This window comes from Dipodomys merriami, unplaced genomic scaffold, assembly GCF_024711535.1.
Source record: "Dipodomys merriami isolate MVZ:Mamm:240054 unplaced genomic scaffold, mDipMer1.0.p SCAF_44, whole genome shotgun sequence".
In the NCBI taxonomy this organism is placed as follows: domain Eukaryota; kingdom Metazoa; phylum Chordata; class Mammalia; order Rodentia; family Heteromyidae; genus Dipodomys; species Dipodomys merriami.
This window is the reverse complement of record NW_027206002.1, coordinates 6,353,254-6,373,807: the sequence shown is the minus strand read 5'-3', so window position 1 is coordinate 6,373,807 and position 20,554 is coordinate 6,353,254. Positions and strand designations below refer to the sequence as shown.

At 43.9% G+C, this 20,554-nt stretch overlaps 1 protein-coding gene across 2 annotated transcripts in view; it reads left to right on the top strand.

Annotated features, from left to right (window-relative positions):
* Clint1 (clathrin interactor 1) overlaps window positions 1-2,438 on the top strand; it is a 49,606-nt gene extending 47,168 nt beyond the window's left edge. For both annotated transcript variants that reach the window (XM_069993920.1, XM_069993919.1), the window contains exon 12: window positions 804-2,438. In XM_069993920.1, coding sequence (XP_069850021.1) covers window positions 804-1,150 — 347 coding nt within the window. In that variant the 3' untranslated portion in view covers window positions 1,151-2,438. The remainder of the gene's footprint in view (window positions 1-803) is intronic.
* Window positions 2,439-20,554: the final 18,116 nt, after the last annotated feature.

Here is a 20,554-nt window from a genome sequence, read left to right as displayed (position 1 = left end):
ATTTTATTTTATTTTATTTTTTATTTATTTTTATTTTTTTAATTTTTTTTTTTTTTTTTTTTTTTTGTCCGGTCGTGGGGCCTGAGCTGTGGGCCTGGGCGCTGTCCCTCAGCTCTTCAGCTCAAGGCTAGCGCTCTACCACTTGAGCCACAGCACCACTTCCAGCTTTTTTTTTTCCCTGCTTATGTGGTGCTGAGGAATCAAACCCAGGGCCTCATGCATACAAGGCAAGTGCTCTACCACTGAGCCACCTTCCCAGCCCACTAAGCATATTTTAATGCTTGGATCATGCCATCTATATTATTTTGCTTCTTGCTGCCATATTAAATCATGATGTCTTTTTTTTCCTATGTTCAACAAGAATGTTGAGGAAGTCATTGATGTCAATGTGTACAATTCCTCTTAGTGGTTAGATTGTTTTCAGCTTTCTGTTAATATAAATAACTATGCTTTTACATACATTTTGTACTTCTCACTTTTACTTCTGACTTTTCCTTGCTATAAATTCTGGACACAAAGTAACTGACACAAAGGCTGCGAACCTGTGTAGTAAGGCTTTGAGTTGTTAAGTAGGTTTTGTAACAGTGCTTTCAGATTGTCTTTCCCATTCTGTTTCTACATCTCTATTAAACCATGCACGGAGTATTAACGAGTGCAGATTAATTTTCTTCTTCAAAAGTCACAGTGGAAGAATTTTATGGAAACTAGAAGTATTGAGGAGCAAGAAAAGGCACCTGATTTTGCTGCTTTGCAAATGGAGGAGTTGTGTTTGTAAAGCTCTTCTGTCTCTTTTCTTCTGGTAGATATGCAACAGCCTCTGAATGTGATGACTCAGAGTTTTGGCGCTGTGAACCTTGGTTCTGCACCGAACATGCTTCCTGTCCGGCCACAAACTAACCCTTTGATGGGAGGACCCATGCCTATGAGTATGCCCACTGTGATGACTGGCTCCATGGGAATGCCCGCCCTGGGAAATACGCCCCTGATGAACCAGAGCATGATGGGCATGAACGTGAACATGGGCATGTCAGCTGCTGGGATGGGCCTGGCAGGCACGGTGGGAATGGGCATGCCCAACATAGCCATGACTCCTGGACCTGTGCAGCCCAAGCACGATGCCTTCGCAAATTTCGCCAACTTTAGCAAATAGGAGTTGTCAAGATTCAGGTTGAATGAAGAATTTTTAGCTGTGCAGATAGGTGATGTTGGGATGGGAAATGCTAATCAATTCCCTTTTCTTTTATCAGTTACTTAAATAAACCTACAGAAAGAACCAAAAAGGCTGATTTCTAAAAGTGAAATACCTAGTATTTCAGAAGGCCATGCAAGAGCACTTCAGATCATTTTCCCCAGTGAGGACAGACCACAGGTGGGGTGAAGAGGCCCCTGACCGCCTTTATAAAGCCAAGAGCCCAGTTAACATCGTGCATAGTGGGAAAACTGGAGCAGGGCTGAGCAAATGTGTTTGAATCTCTAATTTTATACTTTTCTTTTCCTGATGAACTTGATTTTTCTGTCCCTGAATCGCCTTGTCATAATTGGGTCTGTTCCCTTTACTACCACTCTTGCGTCCATATATGAAATCATTAAAGTTGGATGATCAGTTTTTTATAAAAATATCTATTTTTGTCCAAAAAAAGCATCCACATGTGATTATGGCTAGGTCAAAGGTGACTGGAATGTACATACTTTTGCTAATATCCAGCAGCTCTGCTATGATACTGTCCAAACTTTTCTTGTAACAGAGTCCCTACGCGATCAGCGATGGCTGTGGGCTGCCCATTGCTTCTGCTCTTTTAAGTTTCCTGGGCAGAACTTGGGGGGGAGGGAGAATTTTTTTTTTTTTTTTCAGGACTGCTCTACAGTTTCCTTTTAAAGAAAGAAAACAAACCTCCAGTATTTGTTTGTTTGTTTTTAGCAGTCTTATTTTACAATCTGCAGTGATGACACTTGACAAGGCTTCCTTCCGTGTTCATCCTTATAGCCAGCATTTTCAGTCAGGAACAGTCAAAAGAGTAAAAAAATATTTATTTTTTTGTCTTTTTTGGTGTCTTCAAAAAATTGGAAAGATAGAAATCCATTGAAACCTCAAGTGTAAATTGTTAGAACTCAAAAGATGTTCACTTTTAGACTTTCTGTGGTATTTGTTTTTGTTTGGTTCTGAGTGTATATAACGTGACATTAGCAATATGGTTTCTATAGAGGAGTTCTATACGTTACTAAAGGAGGCCTGTAGCAGTCAAAGGTTTTATTGATTTAATGACAAATAAAGGAAATTAATTCAAATGTTTTTTCTTTCCTGATGTAGTTCTGCATTGAGCTCACGTGAAAATCATGATTCTAGAGTTTGGAATGCAAAATTAATTGTTTCGACCTCAAGCTGGGAATATTTTTTAAAATAAATACTATAATATAGTTATCAAATTATTACCTCCCCACTTTATGTTGAAGATTTTTTTATTAAATTGATAAAAACTTTGTTTCCATTTTATTCATAATGTTCTGTTATATATAACATTAAAATGTTCATTAAAATCAATGTTGAACTGCTTTTTCTTTCATTCCATTAGACATTGGAGACCATTTGGAGAAACAATAATTATAATTTGGGCAAAGTAATTTTTATAAATAATTTAAGTTTATTTAATGACTTCTCTATTCTTTCCTATCAGGCTCTACTGTTAGGAATTAAAAATGAAGCCACAGAGATATCCTGACCCGCTCTATTCTTGCTAATGCTCCAGCTACAACATTTCTAATTAGGCAGAAATTCATGTACTTCAGCTAAGTGGTAATGAAAAGTGATTCATTTGCTGAATAAGAGATGAGAGAGAGTGTAATTAGCTGACTGCGGTTTTTAATCTTTCAACAATTCAATGTGTTTAAATTAGTTTCAAAGACCAGGAGCTTTCAAGTGTTGTTAGTTCACAGCAACCCACCAACCTCTGTGGCACTTACATCTAAACCCTGGGATCATAAAGAAGTTGTTTAAAATTGAGAAGTATGTTTTGCCCTTCGCAAATGTATATGGTTCTTAGAGAATGTAAATGTTCTATACCTCAACATGTGTGTTTACTTTTGTTTTTCCGATGAAGCTCTATGTCTAAAGCATTTACCAGACTCTGCCTCCCTACGCGGTGAATCTGAGGATCCATCCCATCGACTCTCAATATATAGTTCCCTGTCCTGCAGTATTTCTTGTTTCAGAGCCCACCAGAAAGGGAGAAGCCTTGGGTCACCCTGAGGGCCTGTCAACATTTCATTCGACTTGACTTTTGAGATTGGGTTTTACTGTGTATATATCAGGCTGATCTAGGGTTTGTGATCCTCCTGCTTCAGCCTCTTTAAGTGCTGGGATTGCAGGTGGGCACCACTGTAGCTGACTGGACCTGTGCCATTTAACAATTTGTCTCAGGTTACTAAGTGATACTTACAAAAAAAAAAAAAAAAGCATAAAGACCCCAGCATGACCTGAAAGAGAATAGTCCTGCAAGAGAATAGTCTTCCTGTATCTTCAGAACGTCCCTTCTGCCCATCTCACGAACTCTTTATCAACCAGATCCTTTCTGTTTGTGTCTGTTTTTCCTTCTCCCTCATATTGTTAGTGTGAGGAGAGAGATGGTTCTAGCAGTTTGGATATGGTGAGGTCATGCAGCCGCTCCACATTTTGTCTTTGCCTATCTAGAGTTCTCTTTCCTGGTCATTTCAAGAACCATAAAAGGTACAGTCTTTTTGTGCAGTTCTTTGTTGCAGTGCTTTTTTTCTCTTTGCTTTTTAAGTGGTATGTCTACAGTGCTGTGTTTGGAGGTAGTCATTCATCTCTCGACCCCTGTAGTTGACTTGTATGTGGAGGAAAGGGTTAGTACTTTTTCCTCAAATATTTATGAAATAGTGGGTGTGGTATAATTGTCTAGATGTCAGAAAATAAGGCAACATTTGTAGCAGACAATAAATAAGCCCCAACTTCTGAAATAAACTCTGAGTTGCAGCTCTCCTGAGCTGTATCAGAGAAGCAACTTTGTAGCAGACAGACAATCAATCCTGTTTCAGCCATTGACTGTGTGTGGGAGCTTCATCCATTTACCTGAAATCTTTGGACCCTGATAACCATTATCCTAAAATGAACCCACAAGTCCTGAATGCTGAGGAATAAAGTAAAATTATGAATGAGAGCCCCAAGTCTTGACATGTGCTTGTCAATGTTTCTCTCCCTCCTGCTTTTTTATTTATACAAGGGTAGCAGCAATTTTATATTTCTATCTTATTCCTAAAAGCAAAATTTACTCAAAGCCTGATCTGCAATACTAAGTTGATGGAGAGTTTTACTTTCTACATGAATTTAACTCTGTCAAGTACATTGTTGATTGTGTATTTTTTTTTTTTGCAGGGGGGTGGGGAGGACTGTCGGTCATGGGGGCCTGAACTCGGCCTGGGTGCTGTCCCTCAGCTCTTCAGCTCAAGGCTAGCACTCTACCATTTGAGCCACAGCGCCACTTTGGGCTTTTTCTGCTTATGTGGTGCTGAGGAATCAAACCCAGGGCCTCACGCATGCTAGGCAAGCACTCTACCACTGAGCCACCTTCCCAGCCCCTGTACATTGTGTTTTGATTCACTTCTGTTCACCACATTAATGCAGCCATGTCTGTGAGCTCTGGGTGTAGCACTTGCAACATTCCTTACTAGTGGATGTCACTGATTTGTCACAGACAACCTGTTATAAGTTGTAGAGACTGGAATTTATTACTGGGATTCTTATAGATAGAGGTCTTTGTCTAGAATTCATCTAACACCAGGTAAGCAGTCACATTAGAGTTTTTTTTTTTTTAATCCTCCAGTTTTTGCTTACTTTCAACTTTCTGTGACCTTAATTCCTGTGTCTTCTTAAGGACAGCCTTGCTGGTCTCTTGTCCCTTGGTGGCATCCTGGTCCCCTTACCCTGGTTGCCCGGGCCATTCTCATGGCCAGTGCCACCATGAGTTGGCACTGAGTTGGGGCAGGTGTGTGCACTTTGCTTCCTGGTGAAAAGGAAAGGATGGCAAAAACGGGCTTCATTTTTCTACCCTTCAAATAAAACTGAATTCGGAAGCGCTATTTTCCATTTGAGTTTTCTTAACCGTATATCTTGAAGCTGTGTTCTTCCAACTCTCCAAGCATGCCTTCATATATTTGAGGGTAAAATCTGCTTAGAGTTGGCAGTGCGGTCTCAGGACCTCCTTGGTGAGCCCCAAGTTGAAAGACCTCAGGGAGCTTTGGTTTCGTTGGGTTGTTCCTATCAATATTTACTGTATTTGAGATAGGAACGGAAGCTTTTAAAAATCAATTTGTAAATGACAATGTTAACGTAAGCTATAATTTTATACCTTGTTGACCTCCATCTAATCAACTATCCCAGCCTAGGCACGAGCTACTGCAACTGGCTGCAGACCTCATCCTTAAGATTGGATAATATAGAAGTCTGCTCTATTCAACTTCATTGGCGGGCACTCTGTGGCTTACCCCCTTTTTGCTTTATTTTTCAGGGTTTCATGTTTTTTGCCCAGGACCAGTGTTGGGCCTTGTGCCTCCCTTGTAGCTGGGTTCACAGGCATGCGTAATCACATTCGCCCTGGTAGTTGAAGTGGGCTCTTTGTGCCTAGGCTGGTGTCAACCTCTGACCCCTCAATGCCTGCCTTCCGCGCAACAGATTATAAACACGCACTACTGAGCCAGCCTAAACATGTCTCTTTTAAATCAACTGTTGCAGTTGCATAGATACTGATCTGGATTCCAGTATTCCCTTTTTTTTAAGCGTTTTTTTTTTTTTTTAACCAAGAGAGTTACATTATTTCTAATCATCTAAAAAGCCCAAATCTTCCCAATTAAGTAATAGGTTGCAGTATTACAGTGGGGCACCAAATCAGAGAGAGCCACTACCTAAACTTAACCTTGGAGTGTCTATTCATATTCTTGGTGTGCCTGCTGCATACAATACCTTGGTGAGATAGACAATGACCTGTAATCTCGCCACAGATGTGCGGGCAGAGGAATGGGAAGCCACCAAGCTGCTAGAACGGGAGAAGAGACGGCGCTGTGGCCACTGGGGAAGGCCATCTGGAAAAGCCACAGATGGGGAGACAGGTGAAGGGCATGCTAAGATTTGGAATTCAGGGTGTTCAGGTCACCTGACTTTCCTTCTAAGTTCCTCTAGAGACATGGGGCATTCTGAGGACTCATTTGCCGGGGCAACAGGCTTCATTTGGACTTGAGGACGTGAGTAGGAAGTGGTATGGCACTATTTCAATGTTTACTATCAAACCTCAAATCCATTAGTAGTTTATAGGCGAAACTTATGTGAATCATTGGTATCTAAAAGGGCCACGCATTAAAGTAATTTGATTATTTCCGATAATGTAACTTAAATGTGTCTGTTAAAATTTACAGATTGGATTCGCTCAGTTCTTCTCTGATTTGCACAATATATCCCTGAGCTTCAAAGGTGAGACAGCTACTAGCTCCTTGTTCCCGATGAGGAAACTGAGATGTGAGTGATTCATGGAGGAGTGAAGGCAAGCCACACCTCCCAGGACAAGTTCGTGGAATTCAGATCCAGCTTTATTCCATCTTCCCTCACTAGCCCTCTACTAATATCCCAGAGCCTGGAACTTCAAGCTTGTACATGCTGCCCAGATAAACTAAGGGTTTCCTTGGGTATCCCCAAGCCCCAACCACATTATCCCCAGATGCCCTGTAATGCTTCCTTCTGACAGCCTGTAAAAGGTTGTTAACTAATGTGTTTTTAAGTAAGCACTGAAATGTTTATGTAATCTATTTGCATTTTCTAAAGGTCACCAGCAGGAGATGAGCCACAGAGCAAATAAAACCAGATCTCATCTGAAGAGTAAACAAACTTTCTGTTGGTTTTGTAGGAACACAGTAGAACTTGGCATAAGACATGAACCAAATCGTGAAGGTAGAAAAATCCAGTGGAGTCAAAATAGTATAACGACACAAAGGCACCCCAGGAGAATGAAATATCCCCCAAGACTAAGAAAGCCACAGGCTGGAGACAGACAGGGCCCTGCTGGCTTGCTCACTCATCTATTAAAGAAAGAAAGAAAGAAAAACATGTACAAAACATGTAGGGTTTTCTGAATATTATGAACTTGGCAATTATTTACTTGCTCCTCTGGGTTTTTGTTTTTTGTTTTTTTTTTTTTTTTTTGAGAGAGAGAGAATTGAGATGCTTAGCCACCAAATAAGACTAGAAATAAAATTTGTAGAGATAGCTTTGATGTTAAGGGGATATTTGTTTGGCTGGACATCTTTAGAACAGGATTTTGAAAAGCCTTTAGACACCAATACTTGATCTTCCTTAATTTTGATAGAGGTTTGGTAGGAAATAGGAAAAGAGGTTTGAGGCAGAGGTTATATTCCCAAGTCTCCTTTTGTAGGGAAAATAATAAGGGAATTATTAAAGCAACGAAACTGTACTGAATATCATTGTTGTCCTTGAGACCTAATCCTGAGAAAAGATATCTGAATGTTTCGAAAATATAGCTGACATTTTTGTCAAAACTCACTTGTCTGTAATTCCTCCTATGTGGAAGTGTGTGTATGAGCCTCTACACATAGAATATTATCTATAATACTGTCTTCACCAAAATTTTTAGATGTCCCAAGAGTTGTCAGCTTTGAATGATAAAAGGGTAGTGCCATAAGGTAGTGCTTTAGTAATTAACTGGTTCTTTAATAAGACCTCAATTACTTTGCTTCATGATAAGGAAAAAAAAAAAAAACGTTCTAAGACAGAGTTACATTCGACATCTGGGAACCTCCTAACAGCTGGCTACCTAATGAATATGCATCTGCTTAAGAGACTGTAGACCATTAATAAACCAATAGATGTAAAGCAGAAACAATCTTTGTCAGCTTCAAATGAGCGTGGGTGCAATGTGCTGTAAAGTGTCACTGTCACATTGAATTGAGTTGGGGAGGTTAACAATCAACTGTGAGCCACTCCCCGGTCTTTGTTACCCCACACTTGAGCTAACATTTCCTCCCTTCCCCCCCCCCCAAGGTGGTGGCCAGGCTCCCAAGTACAACTTCTTTTTCCATCCCTGAGGGCTTCATTTGAGGTTTGCCAGGTTGAAGTTTCAAAAAATGCCTACCATTTTGTTCTAAGTTACATGCTCAGCTCAGCCCGACTCTAAATAAAGGATTCAGCTGTCAACTGGGCAAAGCAGGAAGTGCTGGGGTCAAGTCAGTACAAGATGGCCTCCCAAGGAGTTGGAAAACTCAGACTGAAACTGCGCTGCAGGGAACTTGGGAAAACCATTTGTTGGGACCTTCTGAGAATCCTCCGCCAGCCAGCTGGGTGCTGATAAGCTTTCTAAATGGTAGCCAAGAATAGGCCTTGGCTCCGCCTGCCGGTGGGGAAACTGTTGCCACATTTTTTTCTTGTTGCCCAGTAAATTATTCCTGAAATTCAGTATTGGCTATCCAATAATATTCTCTAATCCTGAGTAGGTGGAGAGACAATTCACACGACAGAATTATAGTGTCAGTCTCAAGGCTCCTGTCATCTTCAATAAAAATGTAATCATGAAATACGGTTTTTTAAGACAAAAATGTTTACAAAGTTGTGAGACACCTAATGTGTGTGTGTGTGTATTTGAGATATCAGCAAATGTCATTAATTAAATTCAGGCAGTAGAAATAATATCTGTTGCGGTGGCATATTTGTAAGACAACTTCCTGGTATTGCTTTCATTATTGCAGTGCTGAGTATTGAACCCAGAATCTTGTGTACATTGGGCAAAAAAAAATCTACCAGTGGTTGAGCTCTTCTTTGTATTATTTAATTCTTTCCTTTTCCTTGATGCAGATTATGTGTTTGATTTGTTTCACTTAAGAATACAATAGGAGGGCTGGGAAGGTGGCTCAGTGGTAGAGCACTTGCCTTGCATGCATGAGGCCCTGGGTTTGATTCCTCAGCACCACATAAGCAAAAAGAAAAAAGCCAGAAGTGGCAGTGTGGCTCAAGTGGTAGAGCGCTAGCCTTGAGCTGAAGAGCTGAGGGATAGCGCCCAGGCCCAGAGTTCTGGCCTCACGACCGGACCCAAAAAAACAAAAACAAAAACAAAAGAGTACAATAGGAGACTGTTATGTTAGGGTTATAGATTATGTTGTTATATCACCATATCAACTATATTATATACATGTATATGTAGATAGATAGATAGATAGATAGATAGATAGATAGATAGATAGATAGATAGATAGATAGATGAATAATACAGGGCCTTGAGTTTATTCATGTTGTTTACTCTTCTGACTACAACTTGAGCTACACCTCCAGCCCTGCTTTTTCTAGTTTTAATGATGGATTCTCATGGACTTTTCTGCCTGGGCTGGCTTCAAACCACAATCCTCTAGATCTCATCCTCTTTGGGTAGCTAGAATTATAGTCCTGGGGCATTGGCACCAGGCTAAAGGTCTTATTTGGCTCTCCCCCCCCCCCCCAAGCAGTACTGGAGTTTGGACTCAGGGCCTTGTACTTACTCAAAGCCGTGATTTTCCAGGTCACTCAACAGGATCCAGGAATACAAGCGATAAGTGTTATTGGAACGTGATTGATGGTACTACACAGCCTAATGATGACACCGGATTCATCTTTACTCACCAAAGTAGTGAGTCATTAACGTTAAGAGTCTGCTTACTTGTAGTCTTTGATCACCTTTCAAAAGAACATTCTATTCACCTCTGAGACACAGCTGGGCTTGTGCCTGGAATTGGGTATAGCCTTGTCCCTGTGGGCCTGAGAAAAGTCCCAGTAGCTCAGATGAGGAACCCAGGGAGGGAGGCCACTGCTGGAATTCTCTCCCCTTCATCGCTAAGAGGTGTTTTTCCTCAGGAACCTCGTAGCACAGTAGTTTTTTAATGCATCCTTGTCGGGTTTGTGGCTTGGGCGTGGCTTCTCTTCCCAAAGAACTTGGGCCATCCATGGGACAAAGTGGAAAGTTCCATCATCACTTCACCAAGGTGCAAAGGCAGATTGGAGATACATAAAACATGGTTTTAGTCACTTGCAGAGCTTGAGAACATCAGGAAAGAGGACCCGGATGGAGAGGAACTCTGAAGATTTCCATCTACCAGGACATACCAGACCCATCCGGGTCCATACAGGCTGATTACACAAGGATGGGTGTGAGGAAAAACTACAATGACAGCATGAGACGATTTTGTGTGTGTACAAGTACCGGGGCTTGAACACTTTCCCTTAGATTTTGGCTCAAGGCCGGTGCTGTACCATTTACCCCACAGCTCCACTTGTACTTCTTTGGTGGTTCATCAGAGATAAAGATTGCACAGACTTTCCTGCCCAGGCTGGCTTAGAAACATGATCTTCAGATCTCAACCTCCTGAGTAGCTAGGATGACGGGTATGAGCCACTAGTGCTCATGGATTTGCAAAGATATCCAAGAAACTAATACTGGCACTGGGCAGTGTGAGGTAAATAGGTGACGAACGCTCAATGAAGGGGGACTATTATGTTTCTATTAAATTATCATGAGCCAGAAAAACAATGGCCCAGCTTCGAAGGTTTATACTGTTCTTTCCCAGCTTGGAAAAGGGGATTCATTCCCCTTACCCACCTAGACTCCCCAGATAGAATTCTCCTTCAAAGCTGCAAGTGGGCCCACCCCTAGCCAGCGCCCAATCTGTGAGCATCCGCAGTGCCAATGCTGCGATCCACAGAGCTTGGGTGAAACTCCCTGTACCATCAGCCTCTGCTCTCTTTGTTTATACTGTGCTGACAAATCAACAATCAGTGGCTCCCACTCTGCTTCCCCTCTGAGAGGCTCTGGAAGCCCAGCTCTATCTGCACACGAAGGCCCTGGCAAGTAAACCGGAACACCCCGTTAACTTGCGTGGAATTTTCTACCCAGATTAGTTATTAGATGACCCCCCCCCCGTCGATACTACAGGACTGTGTAATGAATAAGCCCCAAGTTAGGGTTACTGTGATTGGGTTATCAGTCATTGCACAGATTAATTATTTAGGAAAGCACTTTTTACAGTGGGGTTTCATTGAAGTTTTGCCCCTTGATGTATGGATATAAAAATGCCTCATCCATTGGACACTGCTATTGTACCAATGCATCTATTACTGGTGGGCCTTTTTCCCCCCTTAATTGGTTTATTAATTATAACCTCTTAATGATCTGTTTAAAATAAATAAACCATTTGCACCATTTCAAAGGTATTTTGTGAGGCTCAGCTGATATTAAAATAGCACCAGCCGTATGTGCTCTTTCAGCAAGTGACCTAATTAGTTAATAAAGTAATTGAATATTAAAAAGGATGTTGCAAGTGATTAAAATTTAAGAGCCTTCAGAATGTTATTAAAGCTATAAATCATACATCACTGTTTTAATTTGCATAGCTACGGAATTACTAATGGTCCCACATGCACACGGAGCTTGGCAATTAGTCCTTTAACAAAATGTTGGTGATGTAGAGGTACTGAGTTCTTTCAACCTCTTTTGATAGCTACACAGAATCCTGGCTTTTGCCATATTAAATATCTTGCTTGCTGGCCATGACAAACGAATATGTGCATCCATCCAACAAATATTTATGAAAGCCTGCTGGGGTGCACTGGGTACCTGCGTGGGCCTAACAGGGAGCAAAACATGTAGGGTCTCTTAATCATGGAGGTTATATTCTGGAGCTAGACAGACACCAGTCCTGCACAGCCCAGATTTACATATAATTACAGCAAGGGATCACGTCTGTGAAGGGAAAGGGTCAGAGGCTGTAGGAGAATTTTGCTGGCAATATGTGACCCTGTTTTGCCAGAAGAGAGACTGAGCACCTCACTGCAGGTGAAAGGGACTGAAGCTTTACCCTGTTGGCTGTGTAGGAGTCTTGTTCAATCAGGAAATGCAGCCGCGAGGATCTGCCAACGTGTGTAAGAACTGAACTTGCTGGCTGTCTACCCTATAGCCATCATATCTTCTTGGCTATGGAATCCCATAGCCAGGAAGTGGGTATAAGGCTAAGTACTATGTTCAAAGAATGCTGGTCCAGGTGTAGAGCTAAGCAATGAAGCACATCAATCAATTGTAATCCCATTATTACGCCTGTGCTTTAGATGAAAGGAGATGCATTCTGAGAACGTCTACGGGGCTTCTGGAATAATTTTCCTCTCTGAGAGATACAAGGAGATGCTGTTCTCCTCCATGCCCTTGCCTGTCATCATGAGGAGAGGTGATATTTGGAGCTATAGCAGCCATACTGAGACCAATGGGGGGAGGGCAGAACAAAGATAATCTCTGTCTCTGTATCTCTCTTTCTCTCCTCTCTCTTTCTCATAACACTTGGTTACTGCCAACCATGAAAACTTTGTAGGTGCTAATGTGTGAAACATTTTTTAGCGTGGGCCTTGCGACTTGAAGTCTACAGCACCTTAATTGGCCCAGATGAGTCAGTAATGAAGAAGCGGGAGGTTAACTAGTTCATACAATTGTCCAGGTGAGCTATGGCGTCGAGTAGGACTGAGACCTTGTGGACACAGACTGTCACCATTTTGGTCTCCAAACACTGGGTAACAGGGATAATCATTCGCGGCGTATTTCCTGTGAGCCAGAAGTCTTTGTTTGGGGTGCTTTTCATGCAGTATCTCATGTCATCCTTCCCACAGCTCACTGAAGTGCTGCCGGTTGACCGCATGATGGATTTTTTTTCAGTCAAGGTTTGCTTTCCCAAGTAAACCCCCAGCCACTTGACCAACGCCCAGGAGTCTCCCCACAGGCTCCAAGCTCTGAGAGCTGCTGCCTAGCTTGCCTCCAACACTTGGCTGCAGAGGAAGCGTGGAAAGCGATAATATTTATAGTTCAACCCGGGGTAAGTTGGAGGGAACTTGAAGTACCTACAGGAAACTTGGCAGAAGCCGTCATTACTCTTTGCATTACATAGAAAATAAAATAGCCAGATGTGGTGGTTCATGCCTGTCATCCTAGCTCTTGGGAGTCAGGAAGAAGATTGTGAGTTCAAAGCTAGCCTAGACCGCATAAACAAAACCCAAAACCCAAACCTCAATTTCCATTGGCTCAGATAGGTCTATTGCTAAAGTAGGATGCACTGTTTTTTCTTTTCAGGAGTATTGGGGTATGAACTTAAATTAGCTTTTAAAACGAAGAGTAAGCCTGGTGCTGTGATTCAAGCCTGTAATGCTAGCTACTTGGGAGTAGAGAAGGGAGACAGAGAAGTCAACCACAGAAAAAAAAAGTTTGAGACATTGCATCTCAACCAATGGCTAGGTGCAGTGGCACAGATGTTATCCCAGCCGCAGGCAAAGCATAATGGCTGGGTGCTGTAGCACACGCCTATCACCCCAGTGATAAGGGGATGCACAAATAGGAGGATCACAGTCCAGGCTTGCCTATGCATAAGAACCTACCTCAAAAATAACCACAGCAAAGGTGGGGTGGGAGGGCTACCAAATGAACTCAAGTGACAGAGCCTCCTGTACGTGTGAGGCCCTGGATTCAAAAAAACAAAAATAAGATTAAAGTATAAAATCAATCATAGGGACTGGGTCTTGAGTACCTGCTCTGTAAGAGGCTGGATCACTGAGGGCTGTATCTGAAGGGGCAGGCAGAGCTGAAAGCAATCACTGAATCCTTCTGGATTCTTCTTCTGAGCATGTAAGGCTTAAAGTCAACTTTTTTTTTTTTAAGTGGAATCGCTACTGTTTTACTGTTGTTGGTTGGGTGTCATTCACATTGCTCTTTATTAAGATCACACACACACACACACACACACACACACACATGTCCTTACAGACTTTAAAGGAGAATAGTTCTAAGCAAGAACAGTTCTAAGCTATTAGCGGACAGGTGAGTGCTGGCCCAAGGGAAGGCCTGGCATCCCTGCTCTGCATCATCTTCACAGGGCTCTGCGACAAGGAGACGGCAGGAGAAGACTGGGGCTGAGGCGTAAGTGAACCTGGCCAAGGGTGGAGATGGCAAGAGCAGCAAACCTCCCTCACAGCTCCCGTAAGCACCGTATACCTTCGGAGACTGGAATCAGCGTTGGCAGCCATCTTGCCACAAGACCACACTGGCAAGACCCCCACAGATTTGGCCAGTAAGCTTTATTTTATTTATCTATTTATATTTTTTGGTCAGTCATGGGGCTTGAACTGAGGGCCTGGGCACTGTCCCAGAGCTCTTTTTGCTCAAGGCTAGCACTCTACCACTTTGAGCCACAGCACCACTTCTGGTTTTCTGGTGGTTTATTAGAAATCAAAGTCTCACGGACTTTCTTGCCCAGGCTGGCTTTGAACGGTGATCCTCAGATCTCATCGTCCTGAGTAGCCAGGATTACAGGCATGAGCCACCAGTACCCGGCCAGTAAACTTTATTTTAAATACAAAAAACTCCACAATTGCACAGTCTTGTTCCAGGAAGTATTGCACAAAGAAAACTTGGTAGCTACTAAGATTGTGGAGTCCTTTGCCTGTTCTGTGTGTGTGTGTGTGTGTGTGTGTGTGTGTGTGTGTGTGTACATGTAAATTTCCATAATTGGATTAGATGTAACTCAGCTATCCTGTTTATTGTGAACACCATTGTCTCACTCAGGATTTGCACAAGAAACTGGCCAGCCAGAGCGCAGAAACTGGTCTGCTGAGAGGGAACAAAGATCACAGGCCACCAGCACCTCCACTTTGCATATTAGTGCTTTGTTTATTTTGAGGCAGGAGATGAGTTACCGAAGTACTTTTAGTGATAGCTACTTGGTGGCCCATGAAAACAAAGCCCTGACTCTAGAGCACAAAGGTAGATGTAAATTAAGGCCTGGATCTGCTCACTTTAAATTTAATAGCTGTGCCTTTATGGCTGCTAGAAAGGTCCTCTCCACGGAAATTCCTCTAAGAATAATTAAGTTGCTTCAAGTATGAACCTTCCCAGCCATTGATCAAGACTCTTCCCACTGAAGGAATTGTTTTATATAATTGCTCTTGCTGATGGGTGGCCATTTTAGAACAGTGTGTGTTACCTAATCCCACACAACCTGCAACATTTATTAACACATAGTATACTGATCACTGTTTGTAGATGTCAGGAGGACAGATGTTTTAATTTCAATAGCTACACCATTTGTTTTAGGTGTTACTAGGTTTGAAGTCAGACTACTGGTTCACCTGGTTGGTGTGTTACCATGTGAACCAAGCCTCCCGCCTGGTTTTTATTCATCATTGTAGACATGGAATGCCATAGACTTTTCTACCTGGGTTGGCTTTGAATCCTGATCCTTTCAGATCTCAGCCTCTTGACTAGCTAGCATTTATAGACATGAGCCATCAAAACCCAGCCTTATTTTATTCCATTTTTTATTTATTATTTTCCCCCGTTGTGTGGCCTGAACTCTGTGCCTGGTGCTGTCCCTCAGCTCCAGCTCAAGGCTGGCACTCTACCACTTGAGCCACAATGCCACTTCTGACCTTTTCTGCTTATGTGGTGCTGAGGAATCGAACCCAGGGCCTCATGCATGCAAGGCAAGCACTCTACCACTGAGCCACCTTCCCAGCCCCTTACTTATTTTTTAAATGTTATTTTTATTTTCTTTTTGAAAGCTTGAGCAAGGGTCTATTTTAGTATTTGAGGGAGAGAAACATTTTCTTCTCCCCATGCAGGAAGTGGGAAATAAAGATTCAAAATGGCAGCTGCTCTCTGCTGCCTTTATTCCCTCTGAGCTGGTAGGATAGTCATGGTTGTGTCATGGTCGTACTGGCTAGTAACCCCAGCCACTAACATTGGTTCTGTTGCCCTAAATGGGAGAGGCCCAGCCCACAACAGGACTTCCATTGGTGTCAGGTGTACCTTTAGTTCTTTCTGTTTTTACATGTCTGAGGAAGAGTTCCCGGCTCTTGACCATTTCAAAGAAAGCAGATTTAGTTAGTCGCCCCTATGCCTTCCTCTCTCGGAGTGTGGCATTACAAAGGAGGTGCGGTGGGAGAGGAGTGTGATTTATTTGTGGTCATATATTTTAATGTCTTCTGACGGAGGGCAAATCTCTCGATTTTTCTACTGATGGTAGCGAAGTACAGCTTCCTTTTGAAGTGTGGAGTTTGGAAGTGAGTCAATTCATGGGAAAAATACTAAATGAACCGACGCGTTCAAGGTACGGTCACAAAAAACCAAATGTGGCAAAAGTACCATTCTACATAGAGGACTGGCGAGCCCCGGGACACACAATCCTAGAAAAGAAGAGCCAGGTTTCGTGCTGGCTTGTCTGAGCGTGAACACAGCCGCAGTGACCGGGCCACCGTAGCAACCCAGTGACACACACGTGTGCGAGGTGCCGCCTGCCAGCTCAGGAGTGAACTTCCCACCTGACACTAATTGGCCCACACAGGAGGCAAACCGTGACCTCTCCCTCATTAGCCACGAGCTCCGACCAGCTGAGCCGCTGCTCTGGGTGGCTGAGGTCCCTTGTAGGAAATTACCATCCCCGTGCTCCGTGGCCCTGGTGTAACCCCAACTAATGAATGTCCCGTGGAGCCCGGCATCCTTCCTAGGGAACACGCGGCCGTGAAGATGATCTGTTGAAATGTTAACCCAGGCCCAGCCAACTGAGAGAGCACGGGGAACATGGAAGGCCAAGGGACTGGCCATTTTCTTGACAGATCTGGTCTCAGAGCCCAGAAGGGAAACACGGGGTGGTTAAGGAAGCCGCTGCGCATCACACAGGAGTTCACCAAGCACCAAGGACACCCAGGGTGCGCCGTATGGACGGAGGCATGTGGAGCAGTTCCTCTGAGAGATCCGGAAACTGAGGCTCAGAGGTGCGAGGGACGGAGGGAGCGCCCCCTCCCATGGCTGCTTCTCTCCCCACGCCACACCCCGTCCCCATTTGTTTCCTGGCCTTGAGCTGAGTGGCTTCATGCACACTTCACCACAGGCCTAAAGCAACAGGGCCAGCCGATGGTAGAAGGAACCTCCCCAGTGTGAATCCAAATAACCCTTTTCTCTTTATAAGTTGATCATGTCAAGTGTTTCATTATTGTGCTGGAAAGATGATGAGCACACGTGCTCTTCATGTTCAGTTATCCCTTTGAAGATGAGCTTTGTTGCTTTCCATACTGCATCCCTCTTCACCCTAGGATGATGGGAAACGATGCTTCAGAAAAGGAGGGGAAGGCCTCTTGTTTTATTTTTCATGCCAGAACTAGGGCTCGAACTCAGGGCTCTTGTGCGTTTGCTTGGCATTTTTGCGCATCAGGTCATGTAGCCACGGGGCTGACTCAAGCTGAGTTTTCTTCAATGGCAGCAGGAACTGGAGCCGAAGCTCAGAGCCTTCAGGGAACCGCTAGGTGAGCAGTATTCTTTAACCTACTGCCACCTAGTGGTCACGGGGCAGACAACAACGCTTCACCCTATCCCAGAAGGACACACGGAAGAAATAGACATGTCCCACTCCCTTGGCCCTATCACTGGGCGTTCTAAATCAAGCGAGCCCATTCTTGTGCCTTTATTTTGGTCACTGAGGACCTTCTTTAATCCTAAATATCTGAGATTCGAGACAAACAAGTGAAGATCAGATCTAGGGCCTGTGTAATCTGGCCTCTCCCTCCACATGGTTAGAAACTTCACGGATGTGGGCTGCGCCCGGTCTTCCTCCCTAGAGAGTCACTGTAGTTGCTTGTTTTCATGGTCCTGGGGATCAAACGCAGGGCTCTGTGCACCCTAGGGAAGCACTCCACTTCCTGACTGCAGCCCCAGTCCTCTGTGTTCTGAAACACAGACTTGCTACGTTAGCCCAGGCCGTCCTGGAACTTGGGGTGCTCCTGCCTCTGCTGGGATTACAGGCATGCCCCACCACACCAGATGTGGTTGTCTCCCCAGGTACCTTAGTTCTAGAATCACACGAATGAGATCAAGTAATAAACGTGGCAGCTCCTCGGGTGGGTCAGCTTCCTGTCTACACGGAGGGGCAATGCTGGGGACAGACTGCATTACTCCTGGAAGCAGGTGCGGATGGCAGATGAGTGTCGTGACCACAGACTCAGAATATAACTAGTGCAGATCTCAGCAGAGGGAAGAGGATGGGTTCCACAAAATGGGACATAAGGCAGAATAATTACATGGGACAAATACTCTTGTTTGGGGCTTGGGTGAGAGAAGTCGCAATAGGAACTAGTTCCTTTGCTAAGCATAAACTGCAAATAAACCTGGGCAGGAAAAGTAACCTCAAAAATGAGATCTAGACAGGCACCGGTGGCTCACGCCTGTAATCCTAGCTACTCAGGAGGCTGAGATTTGAGGATTGAGGTTCAAAGCCAGCCAGGACAGGAAAATCCGTGAGACTCTTATTCCCAATAAACCACTAGAAAACCGGAAGTGGCGCTGTGGCTCAACTGGTAGAGTACTCGCCTTGAGCTGAAGAGCGCAGGGACAGCGCCCAGGCCCAGAGTTCAAGCCCCACGACCAACCCCCCTTCTCCCCCGCCTCCCCCCCCCAGCCAAAAAAAAAAAAAAAAAGAGATCTAGATGTGTGTGTGCGGTGAGTGCTTTGGTACTCAAAAGAATCACCAAAGTAATCACAATAAGGAGACTGGACATAGCAATTGGCTTGCACTTCCTTTTTTTTTTTTTTCCCAATACTGGGGCCTGGGACTTGAACTCAGGGACTTGTGCTTGCTCGGCTTGTTTGCTCAGTTGATGCTGTACCACTTGGGCCAAGCCTCCAGCCCAGCCTTTGCTGGTTATTTTGGAGATGGAATCTCATGGACTTTTCTGCTGGGTTGGCTGCAAACCAGAGATCCTCTAGATCTCAGGCTCCTGAGTGGTTAGGATGATAGGCACGAGCGACTGGTACCCAGCAGACGTTTGAACTTTTTACACAGGTGTCCTCTCTTGGTAATGGACTCCTCAGATTCTTCCTGGACACTTCCCCCAAATCAGCAGAGACAAAGAGGTCAGTACATGGATACAGTTTATTACAGTTTCCAGACTTCCGTAAGACACATATCTACAAGCAGAACAACACAGATGGAAGTTACTAGCAGCAGTCTTCCCTGAACAGGAAGTTCGGTTACAATTAGGAGGAAGATAAAGATGAGTTACAGTCATAGTTTTTCATTCAGCAGCTGGTGTACGAATACAGAAACTCCGGATACACAGTCACCCAGCGTGAGCCCCGTCTGAGAAAACATAAGCAAGTCACGGCGTGGCAGGGTCTCCCCAGGGTGGCCAGGCTAATGTCTTCGATGACTGTTTAAGACATGGCATACGATCTGCTTTACTGTCAGGACAAAAGGGAGAAGGGGACCTTGCCCTAGCGCCGAGCTCGACGCAACGCAGCCAGTCACCATTTAAACTATAATGCTGGAAAATTTCAAGACATTTCCTTCCCAGCTCCCCAAAACAGAACGTCAGACACAACATCAGACATTGACACCAAAGGACTAAGAATCAGAAGCAATTGCCACGTACTGCCGAGCATTCACCGCTTTCCTGAGGGAGAGGGCCCGGGATTTCGGAGTTGTTTTAAAGAAGCACTAACCCTGGCAGCTTACCAAACTACTTTTTATTCTCAATAAATAAAAGACCCACTGGCGGTCTCAGGTGTACTTATTTTTCTTTCCCCAGATCTTCAAACCATCTGAAGCCATTTTTCTAAACAGAAAGCTTTCGTGTTTATTCTGAGTGTGGAGAACTAAGGGAAATTTGTGAAGTGCTCGAACCCCGGAGAGTAAAGGAGGCCCAACCTTGCTTCAGAGCCACGGAACCTGACGGGAAGCCAAAGGCTCAGCTCAAACTCATCAGCTCAGTGTGCCCGAAGTTAGGGACAAACTATGTATTTTTGCAGTGCAGGCCAGAAAAGATCTTTTTGTTTTGCAAATGGCTAAGAAAAGCCTTCAGGAGGGCAAGAATCCCGGGCCAGTGAACCTAAGACCCTGAATTGGAGCTGGATATACTTCATCTGGGTCAGGAAAAGAGAAAACAGTGGCAAACCAATACATCCTGCTTATCCCATGATCCCATGATCCTCTTCTATGAACTTTGACCTCAAAGCAACCATTCTTTAAAAAAAAAAAAAAGACAATTGCCCATGAAATTGTAACCCCTCTATATGGTATTTTCACAATTAAAAAAAAAAAAAGACAAGAGAATTGAATGCTTTTAGAAGCACCAGTAATAGCTAGCTCACTTTAAATAGTTTTGATTTTTTTCTCCCAAAGGCAAAATGTAGAGAAAATACCAAGAAGCAATTCATGAAACCAGTTCTTTTTTTTGCTGGTCGTGGGGCCTGAACTCTGGACCTGGGCACTGTCCCTCAGCTCTTCAGCTCAAGGCTAGCACTCTACCACTTGAGCCATAGCGCCACTTCCAGCTTTTTCTGCTTATGTGGTGCTGAGGAATCGAACCCAGGGCCTCATGCGTGCAAGGCAAGCTCTCTACCACTGAGCCACCTTCCCAGCCCCTCATGAAACCAGTTCTATCCCACATTTTTTGCCCATCCCTGCAGTGGAGACAGAAATACTACTGTCCATTGGAAGTAGT